At 42.0% G+C, this 16,978-nt stretch overlaps 1 protein-coding gene across 2 annotated transcripts; it reads left to right on the forward strand.

Moving 5' to 3' along the window:
- Window positions 1-217: 217 nt before the first annotated feature.
- Window positions 218-10,714, forward strand: LOC308089552 (arrestin domain-containing protein 3-like). 2 transcript variants are annotated; one of them, XM_080434341.1, is made up of 7 exons: window positions 218-572; window positions 3,057-3,101; window positions 3,692-3,755; window positions 5,516-5,666; window positions 5,825-5,921; window positions 6,779-7,035; window positions 7,883-10,714. In XM_080434341.1, exons 1-7 carry the CDS (start codon window positions 311-313, stop codon window positions 8,507-8,509), a joined length of 1,503 nt encoding a protein of 500 aa, XP_080290467.1. In that variant the 5' UTR covers window positions 218-310; the 3' UTR covers window positions 8,510-10,714. The 2 variants fall into 2 exon arrangements, with proteins under 2 accessions (XP_080290467.1, XP_080290466.1); XM_080434340.1 differs by having other exon boundaries at window positions 3,054-3,101; window positions 7,883-10,700.
- The last annotated feature ends 6,264 nt before the right edge of the window (window positions 10,715-16,978 follow it).

Below are 16,978 nucleotides of genomic sequence, written 5' to 3' on the forward strand. Positions count from 1 at the left end.
GGTCGGCAGCCAAATACATATCATTTTGGGGGTCCTTGACATGAACAAGTTTGAGAACCACCGGTGTAGGCTGCATCTTTCACACTGCTGCCCATATTGATATCAGACAGCAGCTGTTCCACTTTCTTCTATCGTCGCAAACACACTGGCCAATCACAGCGCGCCGTTCCTTCGGGCAATGGGATCATAAGATACCACACCCACAACTACGGTGAAAGTTGTTGTTCATGATCTGTGTGTGTGTCGGATTCATTTTTCTGCAAAGAAAGAAAAGCTTTGATCGGGTTTTTGTTTTAATGGTTAAAAAAACATGTCGAGCACAGTGTTGAACTTCAGCGTCAGCCACAATCCCATCAATGCCCAGGACACCTGGACACATGGAGACTTTGTGTCGGGGCAGATCAAATTGGAGCTGGCCAAGGAATGTCACATAAAGAGTCTGATGGTCCAGTTCAAAGGCAAGGCGGAGGTGTTGTGGAGTGAGAGGCACGGCAACACGACACATGTCTATCATTCCAAAGACAAATACTTCAGCCTCAAGCAGTTTTTTATTCGAGAGCAAAAAGATCAGGGTAAGTGTGATCAATGCTGTTTTAATAACAGGAAATAATGTGTCGTCGCCTTGCTTAAACTAATGGCCTATGTCATTTTTTAAAGTTTTTCAGGAAAAATATAAAACTGATCCAAAACAAAACTATATGATATTTCTTAATAATTTCACCCAAAATGTTTATAACAAATTATGACTATTTAAATAGAAATAACACTGTCTGTCAGTTATATAACATAAGAGATTTAAATAGGATTACATCTGACTTAAGTAATAAAATGGCCTAAATCAGTAAATAATTTGGCTTAAGTCACAAAACCATGTGACTTAGGCCAAAGAAAATGCCTATTTTGGCCTAAGTCACACTAGGGAGTTAGGCCATTATACTAAAAGGGGAGGGAACAGCATGATCCTTTTCAATTAGGAGATGGGCGATTTTACCAGAGGTGGCCAGTGTCATGAGGAGCTGACTTAGGCAAAAATATCGTTTTCCTCAAAAAAATGACATAGGCCATTAGTTTAGCAAGGTGACGGTATGCATGATTTGATTGAACATAGAGTAGCCTCAGTGGTGGAAGCCAAGGTAAAAAAGTACATTTACTCAATTACTGTACTTTTAGGTAGTAGGTATTTTTACTTTACTGGAGTATTTCCACTTTTCAATACTTTTACTTCTACTCCACTAATACATCTCTGATGAAAATATTGTAGCCTACTTTTACTTATTTGAAAACTTTAGTTACTTAAACTTTTTAGATTTTTATCACTAAACATACATTACCCACTTAAAGGTATAGGGTAAGCGATTTTCCATGGTTAAAATAAGTGTTACATGCTCTATATTCTGATTGCTGTAGAGTGTTTGTTCAGTAACAGGAGTCTCCATGTCTCTGCACCTCTTTAGTAAACAGAAAATGCAAATTCAGGTCAGGATATCCATTTTATCCCATCAGGATAGAGAACTCGGACAGGATACAGATTAAACAAGTTACATTGGGAGTGATGACATAAAGGAATGAGCAGACAAAATTGGAACTGGAACACTATCAAAATGAAACTGATAAATGGGTACCCTTCCTGATTGGCTGAAATGTTGTCACCTACCTGAAAATGTATGTTTTGTTTATTAAAAAGGAGAGACAGGGAGACACTCTATAGCAATGATTACTACCACAATATAGTGCTTTAACCTTTTAACACAAAACTTTTTGTTTTAACCAAAAAATATCACTTACCCTACCTTTAAGCTCTCTATATTTCGGCTATTTGAAAATAGCTGATCAAGCTCACAACACTTTTCAAAAGAGTTTTATACATTTTGAAAACTTGAAATGGGACATTCTGCATAACGGTCGCGCACCGCACTTTTATTCTATCTATGAGGGCAGATTCTGCCAATGCATTTCAATGGGAATGGAGTGTTTTTTTGCAGAAATCCGCAAATGTCAGCAAACCGCTCCATTCCCATTGAAAAGCATGGGCAGAATCCGCCCTCATAGGTAGAATATAAGTGCGGTGTGACCGTGCCCTAAAGAGTAGGCTACTTTTACTTTTGGTATTTTAAGTTTTGATGACAATACTTATGTACTGTTACTAAAGTAAAAAAAAAAGAGTTATGGAGTTCGTTGAAATAAAAATACAAACGTTTGAGAACCATTGCTTTAAAACAGTGAATTTCATGTCAAGACAAGGACCCCTCCAAAATTGAGCTGTATTTTGGCCACAGACCCACATTTGAAAGACCCCCATAAGAAATTAGTCAACATTATTTTGTCAACGTTTGTCGACATTTATCAACATCTTTTCGAAGATGAAGATGCATATGTGCATATGCAGATGTGAGCTTGTAGATCAGCTATATAGACGGAAAACAGGGCTTAACGGGGTATTTCACTTTAAAACATTTCAGTAACAAGTCTACTCTGGCTTTTGTGAACACCCCAGACAGTTTTTAAGTTGCTTGATTCAGTATTTAGATATTTGATATTAATTCGATCAGACACGCCCCCTTATACCAACCCATTGTAACTTCAAACTTCATTGGAAACACACTTCCCTGGTGACTGATATTGTCCTTCTAATTTGTGAGGGGGCCGTGTTTTTTCAATTACTTTTTTTCATTCATTGTATATTATTCTATTGATTTAAATGTTTTAATTAAAAAAAGTCTCATAAAAAACATATAAAAACACAGCCCCCACACAATACCAGTCCCTGCTTCTGGACAATACCAGAAGCAGGGACATATATTCTCAATTAGTCTAACATGATTAAAATGGAGTTTGAATTTATAATGGGTTTATATAGGAAAGGGGCGTGTCAAATCCTAGTCTGTTTAAACAAACAGATATGTTTACATTGGCCATTCAACACAACCTTATTCTAATCAGTAACACTTTGGCCTATTTGTCTCTTTTCACTTGATTGTGAAAATATATTGTGAAGTAAAAAAATATATATATATTTTTCCAAGTATTATTCATTATTGTTTTGTTTTTTTCAGAAGAAGAAGATGGTCATCCACTATTGTCCGATGAGTGTGGGAAACCATGTAAGTGAAGTGAAAGCAAACATCAATATATTGTAGGTTTTCTTGTTTAATGTCTGGGTCCTATTGCACACTTTATATAGCCTCTATGACAATGAAAGAAGAAGGGCTTTTCACATGCGACGTGACTGACATAACCTGACTCCGCCAGATGGAAGAAGCTTGCTTCACACACTTGTTTCCCAGCCTACTTCCATCTGGGACCTCGGTAGCCAAACCGGTGCAAGACGTCGGTCTGTTTTTTCAAGCTACTTGGCAAGTGATTGGATGGGACCGTCTGTCTGTCACCGTCTGGGTGTGCTAACTCCAACCAATCATATTGACGTGTCTACATGACGTATAGTAGCTGCGCCAGCAGTAGTTATTTTGTCAGTGCTTCTCGATGGCGTCACATCCGGTCTCGCCAAGATCCCGCCCTAGCAGCCGCTGATTGGTTCGACCCGCTGTGGTTCGTTGTGTAAGCTCCAATCTCTGTGCGATCCCAGATGGAGGCTGTATTGTGAACCTGTGAACTCAATACCGTCAGGTTATGACACGCTCTACTATTCACTCCACTAGATTGTTTTTGATAATGAGTTTGATTGTTTTTTCAGATAGCAATGTTGTTGCCCCGGGCTGCCACGTCTATCCATTCACCTTTCAGTTTCCTGTTGACCAGTAAGTCTCATCCAATGGACCTGTGAACAGCCATACTCTATGTTGAGTACATATTCTATCCACGAGTTTCCAGTTTCCCTTGAGGCCTTGCGAGAAACAGACTGAACTTGGATCGCTTTTTTCCCCACCAAACCTGTTTCGACACATTGTGAGCTTGTAGATCTGCTATGCTATATTAGAAAGACTTGAACTGCAGCATCCCAATGTGAACGTTCGCCAAAAAGAGCAGATCTGGTGTAGAGGGGAAAAAAGCGACCCAAGTACAGTAACTTAAGTCTGTTTATCTAAGAATAGAGTGGTTAACTTAGTTTTCAAGCAGGCATAATGAAACATGGTGTCCCTGCTGTACTGAACTAGCCTGGCATGGCCAGACTAATATCACTGCCAAGGGCTTTTTTGTTTGTTTGCAATGGCAGATTTGTCTGGAACCAGGCTAGTACCGAACAGCTGTATTTGCACTAAGGGTATGAATTTGCAGTAGCTTTTCTAGAAACAGGACTGTCTGTCTGTCTGTGTGCATCATGTATGGGGATAATCTCGCTAACAGCTGGATCCATCAGCGCCGGAAGATATGACAAGAAACCCTTTCACTGCTTCTCTCAGGAAGGGACTGCACACTCCAATGACGATTGACCCGTATTAATGCTTCATTGTCTCCGCCAGGCCGAAAGGCATGGCCGAGACTATGTTTTGCACCCTGTCTGTCCGTCTGTCCGTCCATCCGTGTGTGTGTTCGTCAGTCTGTGAGCAGCTAATCTCCGGCACTGTTGGCCCGGTCGCTGCGAAACTGTGCACACGCACTCCCTGGATGCCAAAGCCAAACCTCCTTCAGATTGGCCCGTTATAGCGCCTCCAGGAGGCCGAGTTTTGCTAAGCACATTATTTTATATTACCCCTGCAGATTTTGTCCAAACATCATGCAAATCGGTACACAGTATCTCTATAGTCATGTGATCAACACAGATCTGTCCGATTTTCCATATTCCATCCTGATTGGCTAAGATTGGCGTCCAAAGTTTGTAAGATTGGTTTGTTTTGAAAAAAATACCTCAAATCATGAACGCAGCATGCGATTGCAGTGAAATTTCGCACTACTTTGAGGAACAAATGCCACCCTTTCAACATTGCCCTACTACAGCGCCACCAGGAGGCCGATTTTTGTAAAACATTTTTTTAAATACTCCTACAAATGTTGTCCAAACATCACGCACATCGGTACACAGTATCTCTATAGTCATGTGATCAAGACGGATGTGTCAGAGATTTCATATTCCATCCTAATTGGCTAAGATTGGCTTCCAAAGTTTGCAGGAGTGGTCCGTTTTGAACAAAATGCCTCAAATCATGAACGAAGCGTGCGATTTCCATAAAACTTTGCACGCACATTCCCACTAGGTCGAGGAAGAAATGCCTCCCTTTTCACATTGGCCTGTTATAGCACCACCAGTAGGTCTAATTTAGCTAATAACCTACCTGACCTAGCGGAGACCTGTGCTCCGAGAAGCACTTTTTCTAGTCTTTTATTTATTCTACACAACGTGCCGCTGTGTTGGCTTCATCAGCACCTTCATGAGAGAAGCAGTGGACAATGTATTTTACAATTGTTTGCACATTTCTCCCCCCAAAGTTAATATATTATATAATATATTAATATAATACGAAATTGGATTAATCATTTGACAGCCCTCGTCGAGATTAAGTTAGCACTGCACTCTATTTATAATAACTGGCTGATTGATACCTCTCATCCTTTCCATTAGGGACTTGCCACCCACCTTCAAAGGAGAAGTGGGTAAAATCAGGTACACCCTGGAAGCCACCTTGGCCAGGTCCATGAGAATGGACAAAATAGACACCATCAAACTCACCTTTATCCCCAATGTTGTTGTCAACAAAAACCCTGAACTGATGGTATGAGCTGACTTAACAAGGCTATTATGGTTTAGAATTTTCCATTTGTTTGTATTTTTTTTTACTTCATAGTTTTCAATTTCAGTTGTTTTTTGCTAGTTTGCTATTAATGGGTCAGGAATGGTGTATTAATGTGTCCTTTGTGGTTCCTCTCCCAGACCCCACAACATGACACCAAGGAGAAGAAAATGAAACTGTTTACATCTGGAACGGTGGCCATGGACGTCAACCTGGACAAGATGGGATACTGCCACGGTGAGAGGAGGCCTGTCACAATTATTATATAATCCCCATAATTGTAAATTATTACCAGGTTGAAGACCTGGTCTAGAAAGAGACTTTCACTACTAGAAACTTACTAGCGACCTCTTCAACTTCATCATTGGCTCTCCTTTAAGCCAATGGGGAGACTGGCTGTCCTTTAAGCCAATGGGGAGACTTCCCCGAGACTTCCCCATACTCTGAACGGCGGCAGTCCTCGCATGTTATGGGAGGACTGTGCTAACAACAAATGTATGCTAACACACACACACACACACACACACGGTCACAGAGAGAAGCAGCTGGTCACGTTTGATCGGGGCAAAAAAAAGCAACCTGGTATAATGACTTGTCATTTCTTGTTTGAGATAATCACGGTTATCCTATATTCAAATTGGCTTAAGGGAGAACCGGCGGGCGGACCTCTGACATCTCGCTCATGTCACTATAAGTCAGCCATAACCATATAAGGAGTTCCCAATGCAGCTATGCCCAATATATGGAGTGTGTTGTCTAACCTCAATGTACATATATGGGCAGTATTTGCCCATATATGGGCATATACTGGTCCTCGGGGATATACTGGTATACAAGTCCTCGCCGAGTCACATGCCGAGTTTGAAGTCGGTCGGCCCCTTCTATGCACATGACGATATATGGGCATAGCAGACCGACTCAGCGCCGTGCAGGCGTGCACTGAACTCTGTAAGGGCATCGGAGATGCGCTTGCCGAGTTTGGAGTCGGTCGGTAGGACGGTTCTCGAAATACGTGAATAACAGACGGACGTACAGAGATTTGGTGCATTTGTTGTCAGCAGTTGAATGGGATTCCCCTGGTGTGTGTTTTCCAGGTGAGGGGATCAACGTGGTGGCCTCCATCCAGAACGACTCGTCCCGGGACATCAAGCCCAAGTACTGTCTTTACATGAAGCACAGCTTCTTTGCGCAGAGCAGACGGAGGCTGTTCACCAAAGACCTCATCAAAGAGGTGGGGGACGTCATCCCACCTTCATGTCACCAGACTGTCACCAGGACCATCACCATTCCACCTGACATAGAGCCGTCCATCCACAACTGCAGCATTCTCAAAACCGAACACAGGCTTAGGGTAAGTTATCTGTCAATTAGGGTTGGGCGATATGACTTCAAATCAATGTCGATGTATGATTAATAATGAACGATTATTGAAGAAAAAAAAGCATCGCCAAGCGGCTATGTTTGCAGTTTTTGTACGCCACCATTGTACAGTGAAGTATAATACACTAATACAGGGTTCAGTGGTTAATCAGACTAATTGATTTAGTTGATTATAAAACATTGATTATTCTTTTCCCTTTTTTATACCTTTTTTATACCTGGGGGCCCTCATACGCACACATAGTGACAGCCTTAGCTATGTTTCACCCGTGTCAATTGAAACGGGCCCCGCAGAGATCTGTGCAGAACCGTTCCCACAAGCAGCTTCTTCAGAGCACATTTGTTGCTTGCAGAAAGCAGCAGTGAAACGTTGACATTTGAAATCATCATCAACATTATTCACATAACTGATTACTCTTCTCTAGCATCTCTAGTTCTCAGCTCAAAGCCTGTATCAACAGAATATGTCATGGAGATGGGGAAGTGGTGATGATTATTTTCCATTCTAAATGATAGAATTTAACTTAATAGTTTAGCTTGTTGGAATGGCAGGCTTCATCGCGGACTTTCGGTGATTTGTTCATGGTCATCCTGGACTCTTCTTTGCCCAAACAAAGTGCAGGAGTATCTGATCATATTCTAATAAATCAGTTGGTTTGTGCATGTCTGAAACAGTCTAATATCATGTGGAGTACGAGTAAAAATAATTGAAAAATTGACATGCTCCGGAAAAGTAAAGTTACCTCAAAATGTTACTTAAATCAATGCACTTAGTTTACGTTTTGTTGATATCAAACCTCACTGTGTGTTTTCTGCAGGTTTATCTAGATGTGAAGTACGCATCAGACCCGCACATCAAGTTCCCCATCGTGATCATGCTGGCCCCTGGGCCCCTCGCTGGGGCCCCCGCACTGGAACGGCCTCCAGCCTACTCTGCTTTTGGAGGTGAACCATTCGGGGTCCCCACGGGCCCACCGGCATACAGGGCCCAACCTGCATTCGGGGTACCCGGGGGCCAACCTGCATTTGGGGCACCCGGGGGCCAACCAGGATTCGGGACCCCCGGGGCTCAACCAGCATTCGGGGTCCCTGGGGGCCCACCAGCTTTCGGGGCCCCCGGGGCTCAACCAGCAATCGGGGTCCCTGGGGGACCACCAGCATTCGGGGTCGCTGGGGCCCAACCTGCATTTTGGGCCCCCGGGGCTCAACCAGCATTCGGGGTACCTGGGGGCCCACCAGCATTCGGGGCCCATGGGACCCAACCTGCATTTGGGGCCTCCGGGGGCCCACCAGCATTTGGGGCCTCCGGGGGCCCACCAGCATCTGGGGTCCCCAGCGGCCAACCGCCAGCATTGAGCAAGCCCACTCAAAGTGGGGACGCCCCCCCGCCCCCTTATGGCTCGTATGGGATGTATCCAACGTTGTCAGAGGAAAATTTCCTCTGAATATCACTTAGGTGTAAGTGATAATTGTTTTAGTTAAAATATGTGTTAAATAGCTCTATATTCTGATAATAATTGTTGCTATAGAGTGTTTGTTCTATAACAGGGGTCTCTCCAGCTCTTCGGTAAAGAGAAAATGCATTTTCAGGTCGGGATTCCAATTTTATCCAATCGGGAGAGAGAACTCATACAGGATACAAATTGGTACCCAGTGATGAAACAAAAACAAAAATGAGCAGACACAATTGAAACTAGAACACTATCAAATTGAAGCTGATGAATGAGTACTCTCTCCTGATTGGCTGAAATTGGCAACCTGTCTGAAAATGTATTTCTCTTCCTCTGTCGTCCTTAAGAGTTGGAGAGACGGGCAGACCCCTGTTACTGAACAAGCACTCTATACAGTAGCAATGATTAATATCAGAATATAGAGCTATTTAACACTTATTTTAACAAAGAAATATCACTTATTAACCATATAATCCTGAAGAATGCTGTCATGTAAAGGGAGTAGTTTCTAGGGCTGGGCAATATATCATTATTGTATTGATATTATATCAATATTGTGATACAAGACTAGATATCGTCAGGGACTTTGGATAATGTAAGGTCGTGACTATATGGAGTATTTAAAAAGAAAAAGTAATTAAAGTAAGTAAAAAGTAACAAATGTAAGTATAACAACTTAAAAGTTCATGAAACCATTAAGAATTACTTCAAAGTAACTAAATAAACCTAAATTATACACATATTGTATGCGGCACTACAGCAGTTTCTAACATTTCAAATAACTCTGTGACCATTGCTCTAGTCTAATCAGTGCAAACACAGTACCGCCTCAATACCAGCACCCACACATCAAATAGAGTAGTACCGTCTGAATACCAGCGCCCACACATCAAATAGAGTAGTACCGCCTGAATACAAGTGCCTACACATCAAATACAGTAGTACTGCCTCAATACTAGCACACACACATCAAACAGAGTAGACACCGCTTACTCACACTGGGTGTGATTTTTCAAATAGTTCCTGGCCTGGCTTTTCACAATAACTTGAGAGAGAAAGAACTAGCAAGCACTCATCAGACGAGTTGTTCAAAGTTCATGTGTACAAGGTGCACGGTTCAGTGAAACTATGTCTGCCTTTTCGAAAACCTTTTTAAAAAGCGAATAACTTTTTTTTATTATTACAAAATGTACGACATCACAATAAAACTACAAAAATAAAATGGTAAATAGTCCCAATACATTCTATAAAAAAACACAAAAGAAAGAAAACAAATAAGTAAATAACTGACAAGACCAATAAATAAATAATAATTATTACATAAATAACTTTGCTCAGGTTCAACTTGATTGTCACGTCACAGGCGTGAAGTATTGTACAGGCTCCATCATTTGTCATTTTCATCTAAGCGAAGAAGAATGGAGAGAAGAGCAAAGAAAGTATAAAAAAGCTAAGAAAGCAAAGAAGTATAAAAAACTGGTCAAATATCACATTTATGGCTAGATTCTTAACAATTCTTTTTTAAGCTGATCGTTTTTTAAATTAGTTATATGGTTACATTAGTATTTGTAACATGTTTACATGCGATGCAGCATTACTTTTTTTTATTGCATTGATAATTTTGTTGTGGATGTGTTTAGTTTTTATTCAAACCTTAAAAATGACAAATAAACCTAAACCTAAAACCAAATGCTCCTTATGTGAGCATACTATATAAAGAAACAAGGGAAACAAAGTCATTTAACAAAATAAATAATACGTTGTATAATGCCAAATATACAATACAAATATGTTATGCCAAATATACAATGCCGAATGTACAGTGCGGAATACAATGGCAAATATACAATGCCAAATATACATTGTCAAATAAACATGGTCAACATAGGAATAAATTGAGTAGAGAGACATTTGCAGCAGATATAAATAGCAGCACATACTTTGTGCAGGTGAGAGACACCACTTTGCAGTGCCTTATTTAAGTAATTTAAAGTATTGTGACTTTTCACTCCGCTACATTTCAAAGACTACATTTCTCCATTACATTTCTAGGAAAGGACCACTGGGACCCAAACGTACTAAAATACACCACTTATTTCATACACAGTGAAAATAGCAAGCTACCAAGCTTGTAGATCTGCTATTTCCACTGTTTGTGAGACTTTTCTTTTGTTTAGTTTAGTTTTTTCTTCTCTTTTTTTGGGGGGGTGGGGGGGTGGGGCGGGTCTACAATTCAATACAGCAATGCATTGATATTTAAGACATTGTACTTTGTAAATTGTACTTTTGATTACGGCAGCGTTTTTAAAAACCAACACTTTAACTCAAGTACAAACTTTCACTTTGTAGTTGAGTAATATTTGACCAGGAGTATCTATACTTTGACTCAAGTACCAGTGGTGACAACATCACAGTGTGTGAACATTTGGAAAGGGCTTTAATCTCAAATTTTTAAAATATTTTAATTAGTTATTAGGCATTTCATTGGGTAGTAACTAGGTATGTTATTCTACTTGAATTTTATATTTTATATGTTTTTATGTGTGGGGACTGCGGATGGAAATTAGCTCCAAGCTAAGTTCGGCATGTTTAGGCTACATGAGATCATGTTCAGATGATTGATTTCTCGTTCATGTATTGAATGTTCATTAACGTGAATTGTCCTGTCCAAATAAACACATAAAATAAAGTAAAGGTTCAAATGGTAAGCATTGTATCTGTAGTGACTCTCATTGAAAAATGTATGCTGTCTGTCATTAAATGTCTCTATGAATTGAGTAAAAGGACCCCAATGGAAACAAGCCATAGGCTTTCTTTGGTTATAAATCCTCCTAGCTGACCATGTACTTTCCTGTGCTTTTTTTTTGTGCAAACTGTTAATAAAGTATTCAATCAATCAATCAATCAATCAATCCATCCATGACACTCATGGGTGGCAAACCTCGCACCAGAAGTTTGATTAAATACATTGCAGTGAATGGAGCACATACTTTGTGCTCTTTAGATACCTCTATAATATTATACAGTGTACAAATCGAAAAGCAACACAGCAGAAAACAATGTGTGATATGTCCTCTTTTATTTTTCAGGGCCGAGTATTTTATAAAAGGTCTCAATTGTTCAGAAATAGTGTTTGTTCATAAGCTGTCCAGCCGTTCATAAGCTTCATAGGCTCCAATGTTATTTCACTGAACTTCCAGTGTGAGTCTGCCACCCAGTGCAACGAATCTGCCGGTTGGAATTGCCGGATAGAGAAAATGACGTTGGCGTCTCCTTATAAAATAAATTCCTTGTTTTTCCATCGGCACACCCAAACTGGCCAATCACAACGCCCCGTTCCTTCGGGCAATGGGAACATAAGATAATAACACACCCACAACTGCAGAGAAAGTTGTCCCGTTGATCTGTGTGTGTCGGGTTCATTTTTATGCAAAGAAATAAACGTTTTGATCGTTTTTTTAAATGGGTTAAAAATGACGACAGTGTTGTACTTTGGCGTCAGCCACAACCCCAATGCCCAGGGCACCTGGACAAATGGAGACTTTGTCTCTGGTCAGATCAGATTGGATCTGGCCAAGGAATGTCACATCCAGAGTCTGATGGTCAAATTAAAAGGCAAGGCGGAGGTGATATGGAGTGAGAGCAGAACGGGCCATCAATCTACAGTGAAATACTTCAGTTTATTGTGCGCTTTTATTCGAGAGCAAAATGATCTAAGTAAGTGTGATCAATACTGTTTTTTTGTTCTCAAAATGTAAAAAAATAAATAAAATGAGAATACATGCTTTGGTAAATGGTCCGGAAATAATGTCAATGGTAAATTGTGCATGATTTGATTGAACATAGAGTACTACTACTACTCCTACTGTTCATGTCTATATTTTGAACATGTCATAGAATCATATTAATTTTCTACCTACCGACGAGCTCCGACAGCACATGAAAGATTGAAACGTGTGGGTTTACCGATGTTGTATTAACTTGCCTGAATGTAGTTGGGGAAATAACCAAACTAAATGGAAGAGTGACATTTTCAACTAAGGGCAGGTACACACTGCAGGATATTTGGTCCGATTATGCGGTCGGGGACCTTTTTTGGCGCTCGCCGACAAAACCCCCGATCTGCAGATCGGGCTGTGATCGGCAAGGTTTTGGTCGCTGTGTGTGAAAGGCTCTGCGAGAGGATGCGGCCACGATAATTACGCTCGGAGATGGCCTTCGACCGTTTCAAATATCCAGCAGGTTAGATATTCGGCTATGTCCCCGACTGGAAATCATACAGTATCATACAGTATGAAAGGGTCTGAGATAAATCTGCGAGGAGATCTGCGCCACAGCCAATGAGAGCACATTACAGCAGCCACCGTGGCTAGGAGAGGATCACTGGACCTGACCAAACGGCAACAAACAGACCCTCCCCCGCAATATTACCGTCCAGTCCTGTTTTAAGTTAAACATCATAAAACTGAATGAGAGAGAGAGAGAGAGAGCGTGAGCTGTGTGTATTTTTTGAGTGTGTGTGTAATGTGTGTGTGTGTGTGTGCGTGAGCAGCGTGTCTGTCACAGTCTAGCCTTGGGAACCCGTGCCCTATTTTTTGTTGTTGCCAGATTTTGCGAGAGAAATAAGCAACCAGATATATGAAAACAAGCCCAACAAAAGCGACTATCGGGCAGGCCACATGAGCACTTAAACCCTATATACAAATACATTGCATATTTTAAAATAGCCCATCTACAAGCTCACAACACATCGCAGCAATTTTCAACAAAACCAGAACGATATACGACAGCCGATTTCAAGAAATAAACTCCTGCAGTGTGTAATGCTTAACGATCAGATGACTCCCCGACCACTTTAAAAGTCCTACAGTGTGTACCTGTTAGTGAATTCTCCAGGTTAGTATTAATATCCAATTAGTCTTGCAAGATGCTGTTTGGATAATTGTCCAAAATAAATAGCCTATGAAAACGATACATGAGAGACACAAACGTATCTGGGTATTGAAAACCTCAAGGGATGTGTCCGTGACTCCACTTAAACTTTAGATTTCAGATGCTAGCACTTTTGACACACTGATGGAGTATTTTATAGTATGTTGTGGGTTGTATATTGAGATGGCAGGTATGTCACATTAAAAAGGACAATTCAAACAAATGGGACACTTTATTAGAACACAAAAAAAAATTGCTACAGCCTCAGTAGTCAGCTAGTGAAATTACGGTATTTTACGATGCCTCTCATAGGGATTGCAGTACATCATTCTTCCGGACCTCGAGTGGGGGCGCTATCTCGATAGGGGGTGTGAATTTGTAGTCCGCCGTGTGTCTCTATTACACCTGCAGTAGCTTACTAGGGAAGAAGGGAAAATATATTGAATGAAGCAGCACACAGAGAAACTCAATGCTGCCCCCTGTAAGAGGTAATGGCGGCACCCTGGAGAAAGCCAGGAACAAGGTGAATACATTAGGTTACAATCACACAGCCGCCCGTTCGGCGAAAAACTACTTATGTTACATATTTTGTGTAAAGTTGTACATGTTTTGGAATTTTTTTTATTAACAAAATTGTAGTATAGTGAATACAGAAGAGGCCACACAAGGGATACCGTATCAACAGGCACAGGCTGCTTGTTTATTAGCCAGCACGGACACATACATGGAGAACGAGCGCCAACATACATGTACTGGCCCAGTGGGCGGATACTTCCTACTGGCTACCTTTACTCCTAGTCCTGGTGTACTTGTGCCCCCTTCTGTCCCGGCCCCGTAATGACAGTCCATAACATGCCTAGTAAACCCACCATATAACATCTCCTTCCCCTTAAATTTTCACTACTGCCTGCTGTTTCCTTGACTACCGTGTCCCCCACTAATAGTCTGTCTTTAACAGCACACACACAGTCACAGTAGATCATGCCTTAGTTTAAGACATCAAAAACAAAAATGCAATGTTGTTCTGTTCCCTTTCGTTCTTTTTTTTTTTTAAATAAACAACACAGCGGAACAAAATTCACAGTTCAGTTTCGTCAGGTTCCTGGTAGTGTGGGTGGACTACCACACTACCTAAAGGAGACATGGGCGCATTCTTGCCCATAAGCAATATCTCCTTTTACCTGACAAAGTCCTTCAAGTGATCTGGTGGTCTCGTTTCTCTGTGAGAGCGTCTCAGCTCCCCTCCGGCTGCACCATTCTCTCCCTCGACCTCCTCTGCCGGTGTCGCCGTAGAAACCTCCTCGGCCCGTGATGAGCTGCTGCTATCCTGGGGGGGTCCCCGGTTCCCCTCCCTGGTCTCTGTGTAGTCGTTGCCCTCCGTCTCGGCTGCTGTTGCCGCTGCTGCTGCCGGATGATCCATCTCCTGTCTGCTGAATAGTTGATCCACGTGTCTCCGGACCACTCTGCTGTTCCCCAACAAAACTTTGTAAGACACTGGTCCAGTGATCTCCTGTACTAAACCTGGAATCCATTTAGGCCCATATCCAAAGTTTCTAGTATACACAGTGTCCCCAATCCTAAAGTTACGAGCCGATGCATGCCTGTCGTGATATGCCTTCTGACTCAGCTGTTTCGACTCCACTTTCTGCTTTAGGTCTGGGTGTATTAAATCTAATGTGCACCTGAGTTTCCTACCCATCATCATCTCAGCAGGAGACAACCCCGTCGTAGATTGGGGGGTAATGCGATAACTGAACAGAGCCCTGTTCAGTTTTGTCTCCAATGTGTCACCTGAACTCTTTTTCATGAGGTCTTTCAAAATTTGTACAGCTCTCTCTGCTAGTCCATTTGAGGACGGGTGGTAAGGAGCTGCTGTAATATGTGTGATTCCGTTCTTTGCCATAAACTGCTTACTTGCCTCACTGACAGAATTTTGAGCATTATCTGAAACAATTATCTCAGGAATTCCATGTGTACTAAAACTGTTCCTCAGACAATTTATAGTAGCTGCCGATGTGGCTGAACTCACAGGATACACATCCATCCACTTTGAGTGTGCATCTATTATCACAAGAAACATTTTTCCCATGAAAGGCCCTGCATAATCTATGTGCAGCCTTCTCCAGGGTTTGTCCGGCCACTCCCAGGGGTGGAGAGGTGCACTAGCCGGAGCCTTCCTGTGCTCTTGAAATGTGGTGCATGACTTGACCTTATGCTCTATGTCCATGTCCATATTTGGCCACCACAGATAGCTTCTGGCTAAACTTTTCATTCGACTCATGCCTGGATGTGATTGATGCAGTTGCTCTAACATTGCTGCTCTTCCTTTCTGTGGAATCACTACCCGGGCCCCCCACAGCACACACCCATCCTGAACACTAAGCTCCTGTTGTCTCTGTCGATAAGGACTAAACTCAACCCCCATATTATCAGGCCACCCCTTCAGTAGATACTCACGTACTCTCGCTAGAATGGGGTCTCTACTTGTCCAGCTCCTGATCTGTGCATGTGTCATCAAGGGAAACTGGTCTTGTGCCAGCATCAACACTTGGTCCTCTATGATAGCTGCCTCTGGACAATCAGGTAGGCGGCTGAGAGCATCTGCATTTCCATTATCCTTTCCCGCTCTGTATCTGATCTCATATTCATATGCACTTAGTGTTACCGCCCATCTCATGACCCTTGGCGAAGCCATCTGGGGCACGGCCTTCATCTCATTGAACAAGCTTATCAATGGTTTGTGGTCAGTGTAGATTTGAAACTTCCTTCCATACAGATATTTATGAAAACGTTTTACCCCAAATATCACAGCCAGCCCTTCTTTGTCCAATTGTGAATAATTCTTCTCTGCTGGATTTAGGGTGCGTGATACAAACCCAATGGGCTTTTCGGATCCATCCGTCATGCGGTGAGCCAGGACCGCCCCCACACCATACGGTGACGCGTCACAGGCTAGTATCAACTCCTTGGTTTCATCATAGTGCACCAATACCCTGCTGGACTGTAACAGTTCTTTTGACAGCTTGAATGCTGCTTCTTGTTCTGGTCCCCCTGACCATGGCACCTCTTTTCTCAGCAGCTTGTGCAAAGGTGCTAGTAATGTAGACAGATTTGGCAAGAACTTGTTATAGAAATTCAAGAGCCCTAGATATCCTTTCAGCTCTGTCACTGATGATGGTGTAGGTGCTTGCTGCACCGCTTTCACCTTCGCTGGCACCGGGTGAATGCCTGTGGTGTCCACTCGATGCCCTAGAAATGTCACTTCTCTCTCCATGAACTGGCACTTGCTTCTCTTTAAGCGTAGTCCCGCCTCCTTCAGACGCTGTAGCACCGAGTCCAGTATTTTTAGATGATCCTGGTCATCCTTTCCAGTCATATCGTCCAAGTACACCGCTACTTGAGGAATGCCCCTTAACACCCCCTCCATAGTACGCTGGAAAATAGCTGCACTAGAACTGACCCCAAATGGTAACCTGGTGTACACAAAGAGCCCCTTGTGTGTATTAACTGTGACATATTTCTTGGATACCT

This window comes from Gymnoscopelus braueri, assembly GCF_963280865.1.
Source record: "Gymnoscopelus braueri genome assembly, chromosome: 7".
NCBI lineage: Eukaryota > Metazoa > Chordata > Actinopteri > Myctophiformes > Myctophidae > Gymnoscopelus > Gymnoscopelus braueri.